General features: G+C 39.8%; 1 protein-coding gene across 9 annotated transcripts in view; it reads right to left on the reverse strand.

The window, feature by feature from the left end:
* The window catches only part of RBMS2 (RNA binding motif single stranded interacting protein 2), an 89,529-nt gene extending 75,011 nt beyond the window's left edge, over positions 1-14,518 (reverse strand). For 6 of the 9 annotated variants that reach the window (XR_006735782.1, XR_006735781.1, XR_006735780.1 and 3 more), the window contains exon 1: positions 3,929-4,084. Coding sequence is in view for 3 of the 9 variants with exons in the window: in XM_045553615.1 (XP_045409571.1) it covers positions 3,929-3,994 (66 nt within the window). In the remaining 6 variants the exon portion in view is untranslated. Of the gene's footprint in view, positions 1-2,631; positions 2,657-3,928; positions 4,177-14,453 lie in introns of those variants that run through there. The other 3 variants (XR_006735783.1, XR_006735784.1, XR_006735779.1) reach the window with 3 other exon arrangements.
* Positions 14,519-14,526: the final 8 nt, after the last annotated feature.

Below are 14,526 nucleotides of genomic sequence, written 5' to 3' on the forward strand. Positions count from 1 at the left end.
CACTTTAAAATAAGCAAGTCACAACAGTGGTGCACAAAGCAGCTTTTCAAATTGAGGTCACTGGAAATTATTTTTTATCCCACAAACTAGAAGTGATGACTACAGCCAATAGTAAATTATGATGTAAAAATTCTCCTTATTTAAAGAAAAGAGCAATATATATTTTTTTGTTTTGAGACACAGTCTTACTCTGTTGTCCAGAGTCTTACTGCTGTGGCGTCAGCCTAGCTCACAGCAACCTCAAACTCCTGGGCTCAAGCGATCCTCCTGCCTCAGCCTCCCGAGTAGCTGGGACTACAGGTGCACACCACCATAACTCCCAGCTAATTTTTCTACTTTTAGTAGAGATGGGGTCTTGCTCTTGCTCAGGCTGGTCTCAAACTCCTGAGCTCAAACAATCCTCCCTCCTCAGTCTCCCAGAGTGCTAAGATTACAGGTATGAGCCACAGCGCCTGGCCCAGCAGAAATGTACAGTTTGTTCTTTTTCAGAAATTTGGAATTTGATTGTTCTTTATTTCAGTTTTTTTAAATGTTTTGGACAGGTCCAAAAACTTTATTACATAGACTTATTTTTTTTTTTTTTTTTGAGACAGAGTCTCACTTTGTTGCCCGGGCTAGAGTGAGTGCCGTGGCATCAGCCTAGCTCACAGCAACCTCAGACTCCTGGGCTTAAGCGATCCTACTGCCTCAGCCTCCCGAGTAGCTGGGACTACAGGCATGAGCCACCATGCCTGGCTAATTTTTTTGTATATGTATTTTTAGTTGGCCAGATAATTTCTTTCTATTTTTAGTAGAGACGGGGTCTCACTCTTGCTCAGGCTGGTCTCGAACTCCTGACCTCGAGCGATCCACCCGCCTCGGCCTCCCAGAGCTAGGATTACAGGCGTGAGCCACCGTGCCCGGCCTTACATAGACTTATTGTACTTGAGAAACTGAGATCTTAATAGGAATGGCAAATAAGCCACTGTGAAAATTAAAATTTTGTCTTGGCATAGAAAAAAATCTGGAAGCATAAATACACCAAATTGTTACCAGCTATTTTCCTTGAGGAGTAGGATCTGAGTAAGGATGTACAGGACATGAAGGGAAGACTTTATTTTATAAATCTCTTTATGGTTTTTGTTTTTTGTTTTTTTGAGACAGGGTCTCACTTTGTCACCCAGGCTGGAGTACTGTGGCATCATCATAGCTCACTGTAACCTCCAACTCCTAGGCTTAAGCAATCCTCCTGTGTCAGCCTCCTGAGTATGTATATGTAGCCGGGACTACAGTTGTGAGCCACTGTGCATGGCCCTGATATATTTTTTTTAATATCTTTTTTTTTTTTTACCTCTAATTTCATGCTGGATGGTCCTGATTTTGAAAAATGAACAGATTTTACATTTATTACTAAAAACTAATAAAAGTTATTTTTAAAATTTTACCTTGAATATAAGAACTCACAAATTACAAAAGCAAATGCATCTAAAACACTTTCCAAAACAGAGAAAGAAACACACTATACCCTACTTGTCAGTAACAAGACAAAAAGCAATGTAGTAATGCTTTAGTTTAAAAACATCCAACAGGGTCTGGGTGTCGTGGCTCACTCCTGCAATCCCACACTTTGGGAAATCAAGGCAGGAGGACTGCTCGAGCCCAGGAGTTTGAAACCTGCCCGGGCAACATTGTGAGACCCCCATTTCTATAAAAAAAGGGAAAAAATTAGCCAGGCATGGTAGCATGTGCCTGTAGTCCCAGCTACTCAGGAGGCTGAGGCAGGAGGATTGCTTGAGCCTGAGAGTTTGAGGCTACAGTGAGCTACGATCGCATCACTGCACTCGAGCCTGGGCGACAGAGTAAGATCCTGTCTCAAAATAAATAAACTAATTAATGAAATGTTTAAAAATCCAACACTGGCCGGGTGCAGTGGCTCATGCCTGTAATCCTAGCACTCTGGGAGGCCAAGGTGGGAGGATCGCTCGAGGTCAGTTCAAGACCAACCTGAGCAAGAGTGAGACCCTGTCTCTACTAAAAATAGAAAGAAATGATCTGGACAGCTAAAAATATAGATAGAAAAATGCCTGTAGTCCCAGCTACTCGGGAGGCTGAGGCAGAAGGATTGCTTGAGCCTGGGAGTTTAAGGTTGCTGTGAGCTAGGTTGACGCCACAGCACTCTAGCCCAGGCAACAGAGCAAGACTCTGTCTCAAAAAAAATAAAAACCCAACATTCACATCTTTCTTTCTCTTTTCACACACACACACACACACACACACACACACAGGAGTTGCATACATAGCCACAAAGTGATGCACATATACAACATTCTTAGATGTCATAACATTGACTTGTAAGAACCCAGAGAATTCTTGACAAATACATTAGTAATTATGTGTACTTCCCCTACCCCTCTAACCCATCCAATGATTCCTAAATTGTTTCCCAAACCTTACAAGTTATTAGGAAGAGATGTGAGATTTGACTTCAACTCCATATGTTCCCTACTATGGTAGATTTAGAAGCTAGTTAAATGTTTTCTATACTCTAAGAGGGGAGAGGGATTGGAGAGCTAAGAAAAGGAAAGATTTTAGATAGCTTCCAATACATGAAACCCCTAATAGAGAAAAATTAATTTAGGGAATTCATTTTACCTTATTTTAATGGGTTCTGGGTAACCTAAGAGACATAGAGGGAAAAAATTAGGAAGGAAACTTTTATATAATATAAGCTTTGAAGAGAATAAACAGATGAAATATTTCCCTTTCAAATATATATAAATACGTATATAATATATAAATTTGACTTTTCACATATATGTATAATATATATTTGATAAAGTGCTATCAATATATATACAAACAAAAACAGAATAAATACCATACAAACTAACACTCATAACCCAATATTAATTGTTTGGGTTCTAAACATTTACCCACTCCCTTGATCAGACACTTGTGTTTAAATATACCTGTAATAGTCTCTTCAGGTACAAGAGAAAGCAGCAGGAATCTTTCCCCACCCTCCAATATTCCATTAGATGAGCAAAAGATCCCTAAATGTCTATGACATATTTTTTTTCTTCAAACAGCTACAACATCCAGAGAAGGTAAGGGGTCTTCCTGCTACAGCATGAAGTTCCTCCTAATCAGCACTATGTGCTCTGAAATGCCAAAAAAACCACCAAAGATATTCCCTGGCAAATATGGGCAAGATTGTCCATCTCTCTCCAGACTGCCCATGTGCCCAAGCATAGCACAACTCTCTGGCAGCCACGGTTAATCATAAAGACTCCAAGGATCCCTGCTGAGCCTGGCTATCTGCAGAGTTCCAAGTATAGGCTAGAAAGCAAGACCCAAAGAATCACAGAGCTTTCTGACTTAATCCCAAAGCATGCTGTCTCTTAAGACTCCTTCTCTACAGGCTGGGTGGGGTAGGGTCTGTAGTCCAGAAGAGTATGCCCAGTTCTTGATGAGCTGTTGTGATTTCAGTGACTATCTGTGATTTCAATTACCTAATAATGCCAGTGGTATGGGGAGGAAGGAAGGTAGAATAGAGGAGAATGGAAATAGTTAATCAAAATATAAAACAACCTTGGAGGGGTGGACTGGGGGCTAGGGTATGAGATGACATATTATCCCTGTGGAGATTGGTATATCAGCATGAAGTCAAACTAACTTCATTCCATAAGGACACAAACTTTCAAGTTTGGTTTGCTTTTAATTCCCCTGCCTTCTCAGGCCTCACAGAGACTGTAAATTCCTTGAACTCCGGAACCAGGTGAGAAAAGATGCAGGAAGAAGTAGTGGAAAAGAGAGAGGCGCTGAGAGGAAAGAGGAATCCCTTTCCCCTGTTAAAGAAGAATGTTAAAACCAAGGGCACTCCCGGCTCCCCAGAAAAGGAAGTAGCTAGATACAAAAAAAAAAACCCAAAAAACCCGCTTTTCCCTACCTTCTTGTTGTTCCTGTTATAGCCAAAAGTTGAAATCCCAGGCCTGGAAGTCACTGATAGCAGCATTTTCTCTTTAATGTTAGGGAACTGAGAGAGAAGAGGGAGAGGGAAAGGGAGGAGGTGAGAAAAGGGGGAGGGAGGAGGGAAGAGAGGAGCAAGGGAGGGAGGGAGGAAAAAGGGAGGAGAAAGGGGGGAGAACAGGAGCAGGAGAGAAAGAGATGAGGGGGGGCTGTGGGTAGAGAATGAGCTGGGGCAGCTCCTTTACGTCACAGAGAGAAGTTAACCCAGTCTGAATGAGGTACTTCCACTGGGTCCTAATGCCCAAGATGTTATTTCTTGTCTGTTTCTCAGCAGTTAAAGCTAGAAAAGAAGAGTTCTTATGTCTAACTTCTTTCAAATTCATCCCTTTTCCTCTAGGAACAAGTTCTGATTCTCATAGAAAGACAATGAGGGGTTTTTTCCCCCTTAGATATCAGCTATGAGAAGATTTCAAGCTGGATTTTAAAGGGGCCACTGAGACACTGCCTTGGAGAACATGCGAAGAAAACTATACTGAAATAGTGTGTGAGATGAGCACAGGCCTTCCCCAGCTTTACATTTACAGTGATCTTAATGCTCAAAGAAAGAACAAACAGAGGACACCAAAAAGCAAAACAGAGTATGGGAAATAACTAGTTTCAAATCCTCAGATGGTTCCACTTCTCTTGGGTCACACTGATGGGCTGGTGCCCCTCACTCCTATTTCAGATTCTCTGAAGAATGAATCATACTTAAGGAATTATCAAACCGGATTAAATCATGAAACTCGGTGCCTAGTCGTTTCTTTAACAACTGGAAGCTATCATGTCTGACTCTTTATCCCACTATTTCCTCATCTTTAAGCTCATCTTAACCTCATCTTCAGCTATGAAGCTGAAACTATTACAGTAACTCACTCACCAGACCTGGAATTTACTTCCAAATTGAAGTTCACAGAGTTGGAATGTTTGCTTCAAGTTGTCTCTGAGCTGTTAAAAATAAATACTTAAAATGCATATCCTTCAAAGAGAAGAAAATTACAAAATTCTTAGGAAAGAAGAACATAAGAGTCAAGAACCTAACAATTTCAGTAATACTTCTAAGTTTTGAAGGAATATCCTTGTAGGAGCAGCCTTAACAAGAAAAGAAACTTATAGGAAACCCAAAACTTAACAATGATACTCAGTAACCCCTACCAATCCAAGTGGAATAGAGATGTAGAATGAAAGTCTTCAAATCCCTTCATAAAGCCACTTTACTGCCATCGTAAGTATTCTCCTGAGACATAAATTAACCCCGTCTGCTTTGCCACAACAAACATTAAGCCCAAACCTTCCCAGAAATAAAGTCCTGGTATGTATCTATTCTAGTATTCCTGTCAGTTTTTTTTGCTATGATAATAGAACAGACAGTATTAACATTCTGCAGAGTAAATACACATACGTCACCCCCAATCTCTAACTTTCATTTCCAATAGGACAGGAAGTGCCTGCTCAGCTCAAGGGACACAGGAAGGGTGGGAACAGCCTTAATGTGGGAACTGCAGCTGAAACTGAAAACACAGCAGACATGTAGTAAATAAATAAATAAATGCATCTCTCAGTGATACCATATTTTTTTAAAAAGTCCCTTTTCTGCCTTCAGAGGCACTCATTCATTTTACAGCAATTTATCCTCACTGTTTAGGCACTTGAATGATACCTTCTCCCTTATCCTGATGGCATGGTACAGAATCCTTCCTCTTGAAGGTCTGATTCATAAAGGCAATCAAACAAATTTAATTTTTTAATTCTCATTTTTTTTTGAAAGCTGAGTAATTTTTTTTGTAGAGACAAGATCTCACTACGTTGCCCAGGCTGGTCTCAAACTCTTGGCCTCAAGCGATCCTGATGCCTTGGCCTCTCAAAGTGCTGGGATTACAGGCATGGGCCACCATGCCCGGCCATATTTTTTTTTTAATAGTAGTCATCCTAATGGGTGTAAAGTGGTATTTCATTGTGGTTTTTTGTGTTATTATAAGTTGACAATTTATAATTATGTAAATTTATGGGATACAAAGCAATGTTATGATTTATAAATACAATGTGGAATAATTAAATCAAGCTGATTAATACATTTATCACCTCAAATACTTACCATTTTGGGGGGTGAGAACATTTGAAATTTACCCTCTTAGCAATTTTGAAATGTACAATATGCTATTACTAAATATATTTACCACACTGTGCAACAGATCTCAAAACATAATCTTATTCCTCCTGAGATTTTATACACTTTGACCATCATCTCCCTACTTCCCCCACCTCCCAGCCTCTGTAACCACCTTCTACTCTCTGCTTCTATGAGTTGATTGTTTCAGATTCCACATATAAGTGAGAACATGCAGTATTTGTCTTTCTGTGCCTGGCTTATTTCACTTAGCATAATGTACTCCAATTCTATGTGGTCGCAAGTGACAGAATTTCCTTCTTTAAGGATGAATAGTACTCCCCTGTGTACATATAGCATGTATTCCTTATTCACTCATCTTTTGATGGCCACTTAGGTTGACTTCATAACTTCGCTATTGTGAATGGTGCTGCAATGAATACGGAAGTGTAGACACCTCTTTGACAAACTGATTTTAAATCTTTTGGGTATATATCCAAAGTGAGATTGCTGGACCAATTATAATAATAGTAACGGGTTGTATTTTCCTTCTGCATTTCTTAATACTCAATGATATCTTAGATTTTAAAATAGTTAAAACCATGGGTTTCAGAAAGAGGCAGACCTGAGTTCAAATTCTGACACCACTGTTAGTTACTATTTATGTGACTTTAGGAAAAGTTACTTAACATCTTTCATTCACTCGTGTGCAAAATGAAGATAATACTTACTTCATTATCTTTGTATCAGACCTACGTTCTGGTCCAGTCCAATCACTCACAAGCTGAATGACACTGGAAGAATTATCTCACATATCTGAACCTTACTTTTCTCATCTGTAAAATGGAATAAATAAATAGTATCTACTTCCTAAGATTGCAGTGAAATAAAATAAGGGAATCCATATAAAGCCCTCTGGAAAGTGCCTGGCACTTGGTAAACACTCAATAGATGTTAGCTCCATTACAATTAATTACTCTACTCCCTTCTAGTGTGTATCCCTCTGGGTATCATATAACCCAGATTTGAAGACCTGAATCAAGCAATTCTAAAAACTAGCATCTTAGTTACATTCAAAAGATTACACTAGGATCAAGCAGGCTAAACTATGTACCTAGAAAATACTGGATAAGGAGTTTCAGGGATCACCTAATCTCATTTCTTCTCTGTCTCTCTCCTCCATAAGCAAAAAACTTGATTATTCAAAAATTCTTTCCATAACTTCCAATCTCCTGGAAATTGGTAGAACATCTCTTATCTCTAGGAAAAAAGGAAATAAAATAATACAAAATCAAAGAACACTAGATACAAGACACCTCAGCTCCCATTTCTCTTTGAGCCCTACCACTCCAAAAAATAAAAACAAATCTAGGGGGGAAAAAAGTAGGAATTGTATGCATCCTAGGATTTTACCACATTTCTCTAAGAATAGAAAGCACCAAATAAAAAGGAGATAAAGAAGGATCCAATTAAATAAATTCTGCTTATATAAACTAATACAAAAACCTAGGTTTATATAGTCTAATAAATTTAGGATCATGGAAGTAAAATGACCCATGGCCGGGAGCGGTGGCTCACGCCTGTAATCCTAGCACTCTGGAAGGCTGAGGTGGGTGGATCAAGGTGAGCTCAGGAGTTGGAGACCAGCCTGAGCAAGAGCAAGACCCCATCTCTACTAAAAATTGAAACTAGCTGGAAACTAAAAATATATAGAAAAAATTAGCCGGGCATGGTGGCACATGCCTGTAGTCCCAGCTACTTGGGAGGCTGAGGCAGAAGGATTGCTTGAGCCCAGGAGTTTGAGGCTGCTGTAAGCTAGGCTGACACCACAGCACTCTAGCCAGGGCAAGAGTAAGACTCTGTCTCAAAAAAAAAAAAAAAAAGAAAGAAACTTGAGCTACATCAAACAACAAAGGAAAGCTGACTCCTTCTGATATAGGATAGAATGACAAAATGGGTCTAAAACTGGAAGTTGGTAAAGTTTGGCCTCACAACTCCTTGACAGACCTCATTGGAAAACAAAGAAAAACAACTCTGAAGAATTATTTATTTTATACCCTGGATATTAGTGCCAATAATAGGCTCTCTCTTCTCCTATAGCAACAGATATTTCTGGTCAAACATTATTACAAAGAATATCCTAACAAAATTTTCAGATGGGCTTTTCCTTTTCTAGACACTGAAGGAATACAGGAATCAAATCATCTAGAGTCACTAGGCCAGAAAATTAGCATAATGTAGAAAGCAAAAACTACACTGGATTCTGTGCATACTCAGAATGAACTACATTGCTTACATGGTAATACTCATTATATTCTCTAAATGTATGTTTCCTTCACACCTAAAGCATTAATTTTGCTTGGCCTCAGCTATCCCTAAAATAAATAACTCACATGATCCCAAGAGGGCCCACAATTGAATTCAACTATTAGGTTGAATCAAATGAAACTGCTGTTTCTATATGTCAAATTTTAATCTTTTCATATCATTGAATACTGGCAACTTTATATGGTAAATCTAACATCTTGCAAAAAGTATGAGACTATGGGGATGATAATGGGACAAAATTCTGATTATTGGATAGTTCCCTTCGTTTGTTCTCTCTCATTTTCAGATGCAAAAACCAAATCCCAGAGAGGTAAATTCACTTGTACAAGGTCATGAGGGTCAAATAGTGGCATAACTGACACCAGAATCCAGACTTTCTGACTCTAAATTCTACCCCATTTGCCTATAAAATTAAAAATTCCAATAAATATATTTTTGGGGGTCAGAAATAATAAAGAAATATCCTAAGATTCCAGAAGTGAAAATTCCATTATTTTCCTCAAACCAGCCCCTTATCTAAAGTAGCAGTGATACTCAGTAGTCATCTGACCTATTCTTTTTTTTCCTTTGAGACAGGGTCTCACTTTCTGTCGCTCAGGCTAGAATGCAGTGGCCTCATCACAGCTCACTACAACCTCCAGTTCCTATGCTCAAGTAACCCTCCTGCCTCAGCTTTCCGAGTAGCTGCGACCACAGGTGCTGGCCACGATGCTTGGCTAATTTTTCTATTTTTCTATAAAGACAGGGTCTCACTCTTGCTCAGGCTGGTCTCAAACTCACAGTCTCAAGTGATCCTCCTGCCTCAGCCTCCCAAACTGCTAGTATTACAGGCTTGAGCCACCGCACCCAGCTAGTGGCCTATAAATTACCCTATAAATTACTGGGTAATATTTCTAGGGATAAACTTATAATGCAAAAAGCAAGAAGGTTTGTAGAAAACATTCTACCTGAGTTTTGATTCACTATAAATTTAAAAGGTAATTTGCTTGAATTTTGCCTTCTGGATAATTAGCTCTATATCCAAAACTCTCAGATGAAACATAAGATTTGAATGTAAGAAATTATTGCTAAAAAATAACAATATACATTATTTATAAGGCCACTAGTCACTACCAGCCTTTACCAGAAGCTTAAGCTTGATGAGGACAGGGACTGTGACTATTCTGTACACCATTATATCCCCAGCATTCAGCAGTTCCAGGCTAATTTAAAATTTTAAAATATTTGTTAAATTAATAAACAATCTCAGAATACTACATTTATATGTGAAAAGATGTTACTCATTAAAAATGCTGAAAAATAGTGCTGATAGTGATGGAATGGCATATGAGGACATATAGGAGCTTTTCCCTTTATATTCACAATATATTGTTTTCTTTTTATTGCCTATTTTTGTGTCATAAGGAAGTCAAAGAGCTTGAATTTACCTGTGTCTCCTAAGAGTAGAGTAAGCACACTTTCACTTGTGTGCTAGGTAAAACTATACTGCCAGTTTCACATTAAAGACACCCATCTCAAAAGGTCTATTACAAATTTGTATTTCTATAACATTTTATTTGAAATTTTGGTAAGCTTTTAACTCTGCTTGACAGCTCCACTTCCACCTCTTGCTCTCAGATTGTGAACTTCTATTAGGCAGGCACCAATTGCACTGGTCTTATTACCTTTAACACCTAAACATAATTTAACTCAAGAATGTTTGTTGAGGCCAGGCACGGTGGCTCACGCCTGTAATCCTAGCCCTCTGGAAGGCCGAGGCGGGTGGATCGCTCGAGGTCAGGAGTTCGAGACCAGCCTGAGCGAGACCCCGTCTCTACTAAAAATAGAAATAAAAATTATCTGGACAACTAAAAATATATATAGAAAAAATTAGCCAGGCATGGTGGTGCATGCCTGTAGTCCCAGCTACTCGGGAGGCTGAGGCAGTAGGATTGCTTAAGCCCAGAAGTTTGAGGTTGCTGTGAGCTAGGCTGACGCCACGCCACTCACTCTAGCCCGGGCAACAAAGTGAGACTGTCTCAAAAAAAAAAAAAAAAAAAAAAGAATGTTTGTTGAAAGACTGGGCATAATGGCTCATACCTGTAATCTCAGAGCTTTGTGAGGCCTAGGTGGGGAGGATCATTTGGGGCCAAGAATTTGAGACTAGCCTAGGAAATACAGCCAAACACCATTCCTGCAAAATATTTAAAAATTAGCTGGGTGTAATGGTCCATACCTGTAGTTCTAGCTACCTGGAAGGCTGAGGCTGGAGGATCACTTGAGTCCAGGAATTTGAGGCTGCAGTGAGCTATGTTTATACCACTGCACTCTGGCCTGGGTGACAGAGTGAGACTCTATCTCAAAAAAAAAAAAAGAGAGAATATTTGCTGAAAGAATACAATTTTCATCTCTTTTTAAGTATTGTACTTCCAACAGGAAAGTGACCTCCAAATGAATATTAGGAGAAACACTGCCATCTCCTGGGTGAAATAGGTCATGCCTCCTTTAGCAAATACTGGGAAAACAAAATATAGATTTGTAGTAGGTAGATCAGAAGTTTGAAACTAAAACCCAGCTCCAACACTTGCTGTGTTAGTCATATGCACTGCCAAAGCAAGCACCCATGTGCTGTGTTAAACTGGAAAATCTCAATCTTTTAAAACATCGGTTTCCTCTTCTACAAAATGGGCATATTATCTGTCCTGCTTATCTCTGAGGGATTATCAGGACACTACAAATCAGATGAGTATAAAAGTGCTTTGTTGATTATAAAGGATTTTACAAGCTTAAATTATGCCGGGCACAGTGGCTCATACCTGTAATCCTAGCACTCTGGGAGGCCAAGGACCAGCCTGAGCAAGAGTGGACTCCTCACCTCCACTAAAAATAGACAAATTAGCCAGGCATCATTGTGTGCCCCTGTAGTCCCAGCTAATTGGGAGGCTGAGGCAGAAGGATCCCTTGAGCCCAGGAGTTTGAGGCTGCAGTGAGCTATGACGATGCCACTGCACTCTTGCACTCTAGCCAAGGCAACAAAGTAAGATTTTGTCTCAAAAAAAAAAAAAAAAAAAGAAAGAAAGAAAGAAACTGTATTCCCCTTCCTCACTCCCCCACCCTTTCATATTAAAAAATATATATATGCTTAAATTAAAACTACATAGAGATACCATTTTTCACCTACCAAACTGGCAAAAGTCCATAAGCTCTACAACAAACTGTTGGTGAGACTGTGGGTTAAAAGGCATTTTCATTTACTGTTCGTGGAAATCAAAATAAAATAATTTCTTTCACACTATCTAGCAAAATTATATATGCATTTACCCTTCAACCCAACAGGAATATATCCCAAAGATACAATGGCAAAAATAAGAAAAGATAATATGTCAAGACATCTTCATAGCAGTAAGCAAGAAAGCTATCAAAGACTACTAGGGACCTGGTGCAGTGGTTCACACCTACAATTCTAGCACTTTGGGAGGCAGGAGGATAACTTGAGGCCAGGAGTTTGAGAACAGCCTGAGCAACATAGCCGAGACATTGTCTCTACAAAAAAGTTTAAAAATTAGCCAGGTGTAGTGGTTCATGGCTATAGTCCCAGCTACTTGGGAGGCTGAGCCAGAATTGCTTTAACCCAGGAGTTGAGCTATGATCATGTCACTGTACTCCAACCTGGGCAACATAGTGAGACTCTCTTAAATAAAAAAAAAAAAAACCCAAAGAGTTTAAAGGCATCCAGATTGGAAAGGAGGAAGTGAAATGGTCTTGGCAGGGCACGGTGGCTCACGCCTGTAATCAATCCTAGCACTCTGGGAGGCCAAGGTGGGTGGATTGTTTGAGCTCAGGAGCTCGAGACCAGCCTGAGCAAGAGCGAGACCCCGTCTCTACTAAAAATAGAAAAGACATTATATGGACAACTAAAAATATATAGAAAAAATTAGCCGGGCATGGTGGCACATGCCTGTAGTCCCAGCTACTCAGCAGGCTGAGGCAGAAGGATTGCTTGAGCCCAGGAGTTTGAGGTTGCCGTGAACTGGGCTGACGCCACAGCACTCTAGCCCGGGCAACAGGGCGAGACTCTGTCTCAAAAAAAAAAAAAAAAAAAAAGAAGTAAAATGGTCCTTATTCATACACAACACGATTGTCTATGTAGAAAATCCTAAGAAACCCATAATAAAACTACTAAAAATAATAAATGAGTTCTGCAAAAATCACAGAATCAAAATCAAGTGTATTTCTATACACTAGCAACAGTCTGAAATGAAATTAAGAAAATAATTCCATTCATAATAGCAACAAAAATTAAATACTTAGCAGTAAATTTAACAAAACAAATGTTAAGATATCTACATTAAGAACTATAAAACATTGCTGAGGCCAGGTGAGGTGGCTCACACCTGTAACCAATTTTGTACCACAGAGGATTTAGCTTTTCTTAAATAAGAAAAGGATTCAAAATCATTAAGACCAACCCTACTTCACACACCACAAAATTCTAGCACAGTCAGGGACTGACCTAAAAACCCACTGCTAGAGACATAGAAAAGCTTTCTTTTACTTACGAAAATCCTCATTTCTAGCTGCCCATGTCATAGTTGGCTAATACTTTAGCACAACTAAACTAGAGGAGTCCTTTTCAAATCAGAAACAAAAAAGGACCTGACCCTGCCAAGCTCTAACCACCTGGGATGACAAACTTGTTCTTCTTGAGTATCTTATACTTTACAGAGTACTACAGGCCTCCCAAGTCACCAGTTCACGCTCCATCCTCATGCAAAGATAGCAACCCTGTGCTGGAAACACAATCAGTCCAAAGGACAAAGTGCAGCTGGGGCTAGTTGTCTATGCAAAGAACGTCAGCTTCTAAAGGTAGATTTTCTTTGCTACCCAACCAGTTCCTATTAGCAGAAGAGTGCTGGGAGAGAGTGAGGAACTCATTACTGATTACAATTAAAGCTAATTCAAAGAAGCTGGGATAGGAAATAAAGTAAGCAAATAACTTCTGGGTAATGTTTAGAAATTCCCTAACGTAAGGTATTTTTCTTTTGGACAGATCAAAAAGCTTCAGATAATAACAACATTCTCATGAAACAAGGATAAGATTAGCCTGTTATGTATGAAAACACTAATATTTGATTAAGTTTATATTAAGACCCAGAACTTTGCCTCTTGGGCAAAGCAAGCATGAAACAAGTCGGAGTCACTGCATTCGAGGTAGTCCCGGCCGGGCATGGTGGCTCACGCCTGTAATCCTAGCACTCTGGGAGGCCGAGGCGGGAGGACTGCTCAAGGTCAGGAGTTAAAGACCAGCCTGAGCAAGAGCAAGACCCCGTCTCTACTAAAAATAGAAATTATATGGACAACTAAAAATATATATAGAAAAAATTAGCTGGGCATGGTGGTGCATGCCTGTAGTCCCAGCTACTTGGGAGGCTGAGGCAGGAGGATCACTTGAGCCCAGGAGTGTGAGGTTGCTGTGAGCTAGGCTGATGCCATGGCACTCTAGCCCGGGCAACAGAGTGAGACTCTGTCTCAAAAAACAAACAAACAAACAAAATGAGACTAATAATAACTGCTTTGTAAGTCTCTAGTAAGAGAGCGAGATAAACTAAGTGGTTGGCACACCATAGGCACTCAATAACAGCTATTATTTACATAATGAGTTCCTACTAAATGTTGCTTTAGGCACTGTGGGGATAAAAAGTTCTCCTAAATGCAAATGGAAAGTCCTGAACTTTTTAGTTTTCAAAATTCTTTTTGAACATCATCTCTTTTCTGTCCGTGAGGAAGACAAGGCCAAGTAACGAAAATAGCAAAAACTTGAGAGCACTTCACGGTTTATAAAATGTTTTTGTGTGCGCTGCCTTACTTTAATATCTGAACTTTACAGATAAGTAAACGAGTCCTACACAGCCACCAAATAAATGGTAGAGAGATAAAATTAGAACCCACACATTCTAACCACCACTCCCTTTTCGCCGCCCCATGCCTCACGGAAGAGTTCAGGGGCTGTTTGTGCTCGCGGTATTGTGCGGCCATCCCACGCTTCACTCACCACCGCGCATCAGTGACTAGGGTGCGTTTGGCCTCCACGCCGCGTTACGCGGCGGGTTACTGAGGGCCGGTTT

Source organism: Lemur catta, chromosome 6, assembly GCF_020740605.2.
Source record: "Lemur catta isolate mLemCat1 chromosome 6, mLemCat1.pri, whole genome shotgun sequence".
Taxonomy (NCBI): domain Eukaryota; kingdom Metazoa; phylum Chordata; class Mammalia; order Primates; family Lemuridae; genus Lemur; species Lemur catta.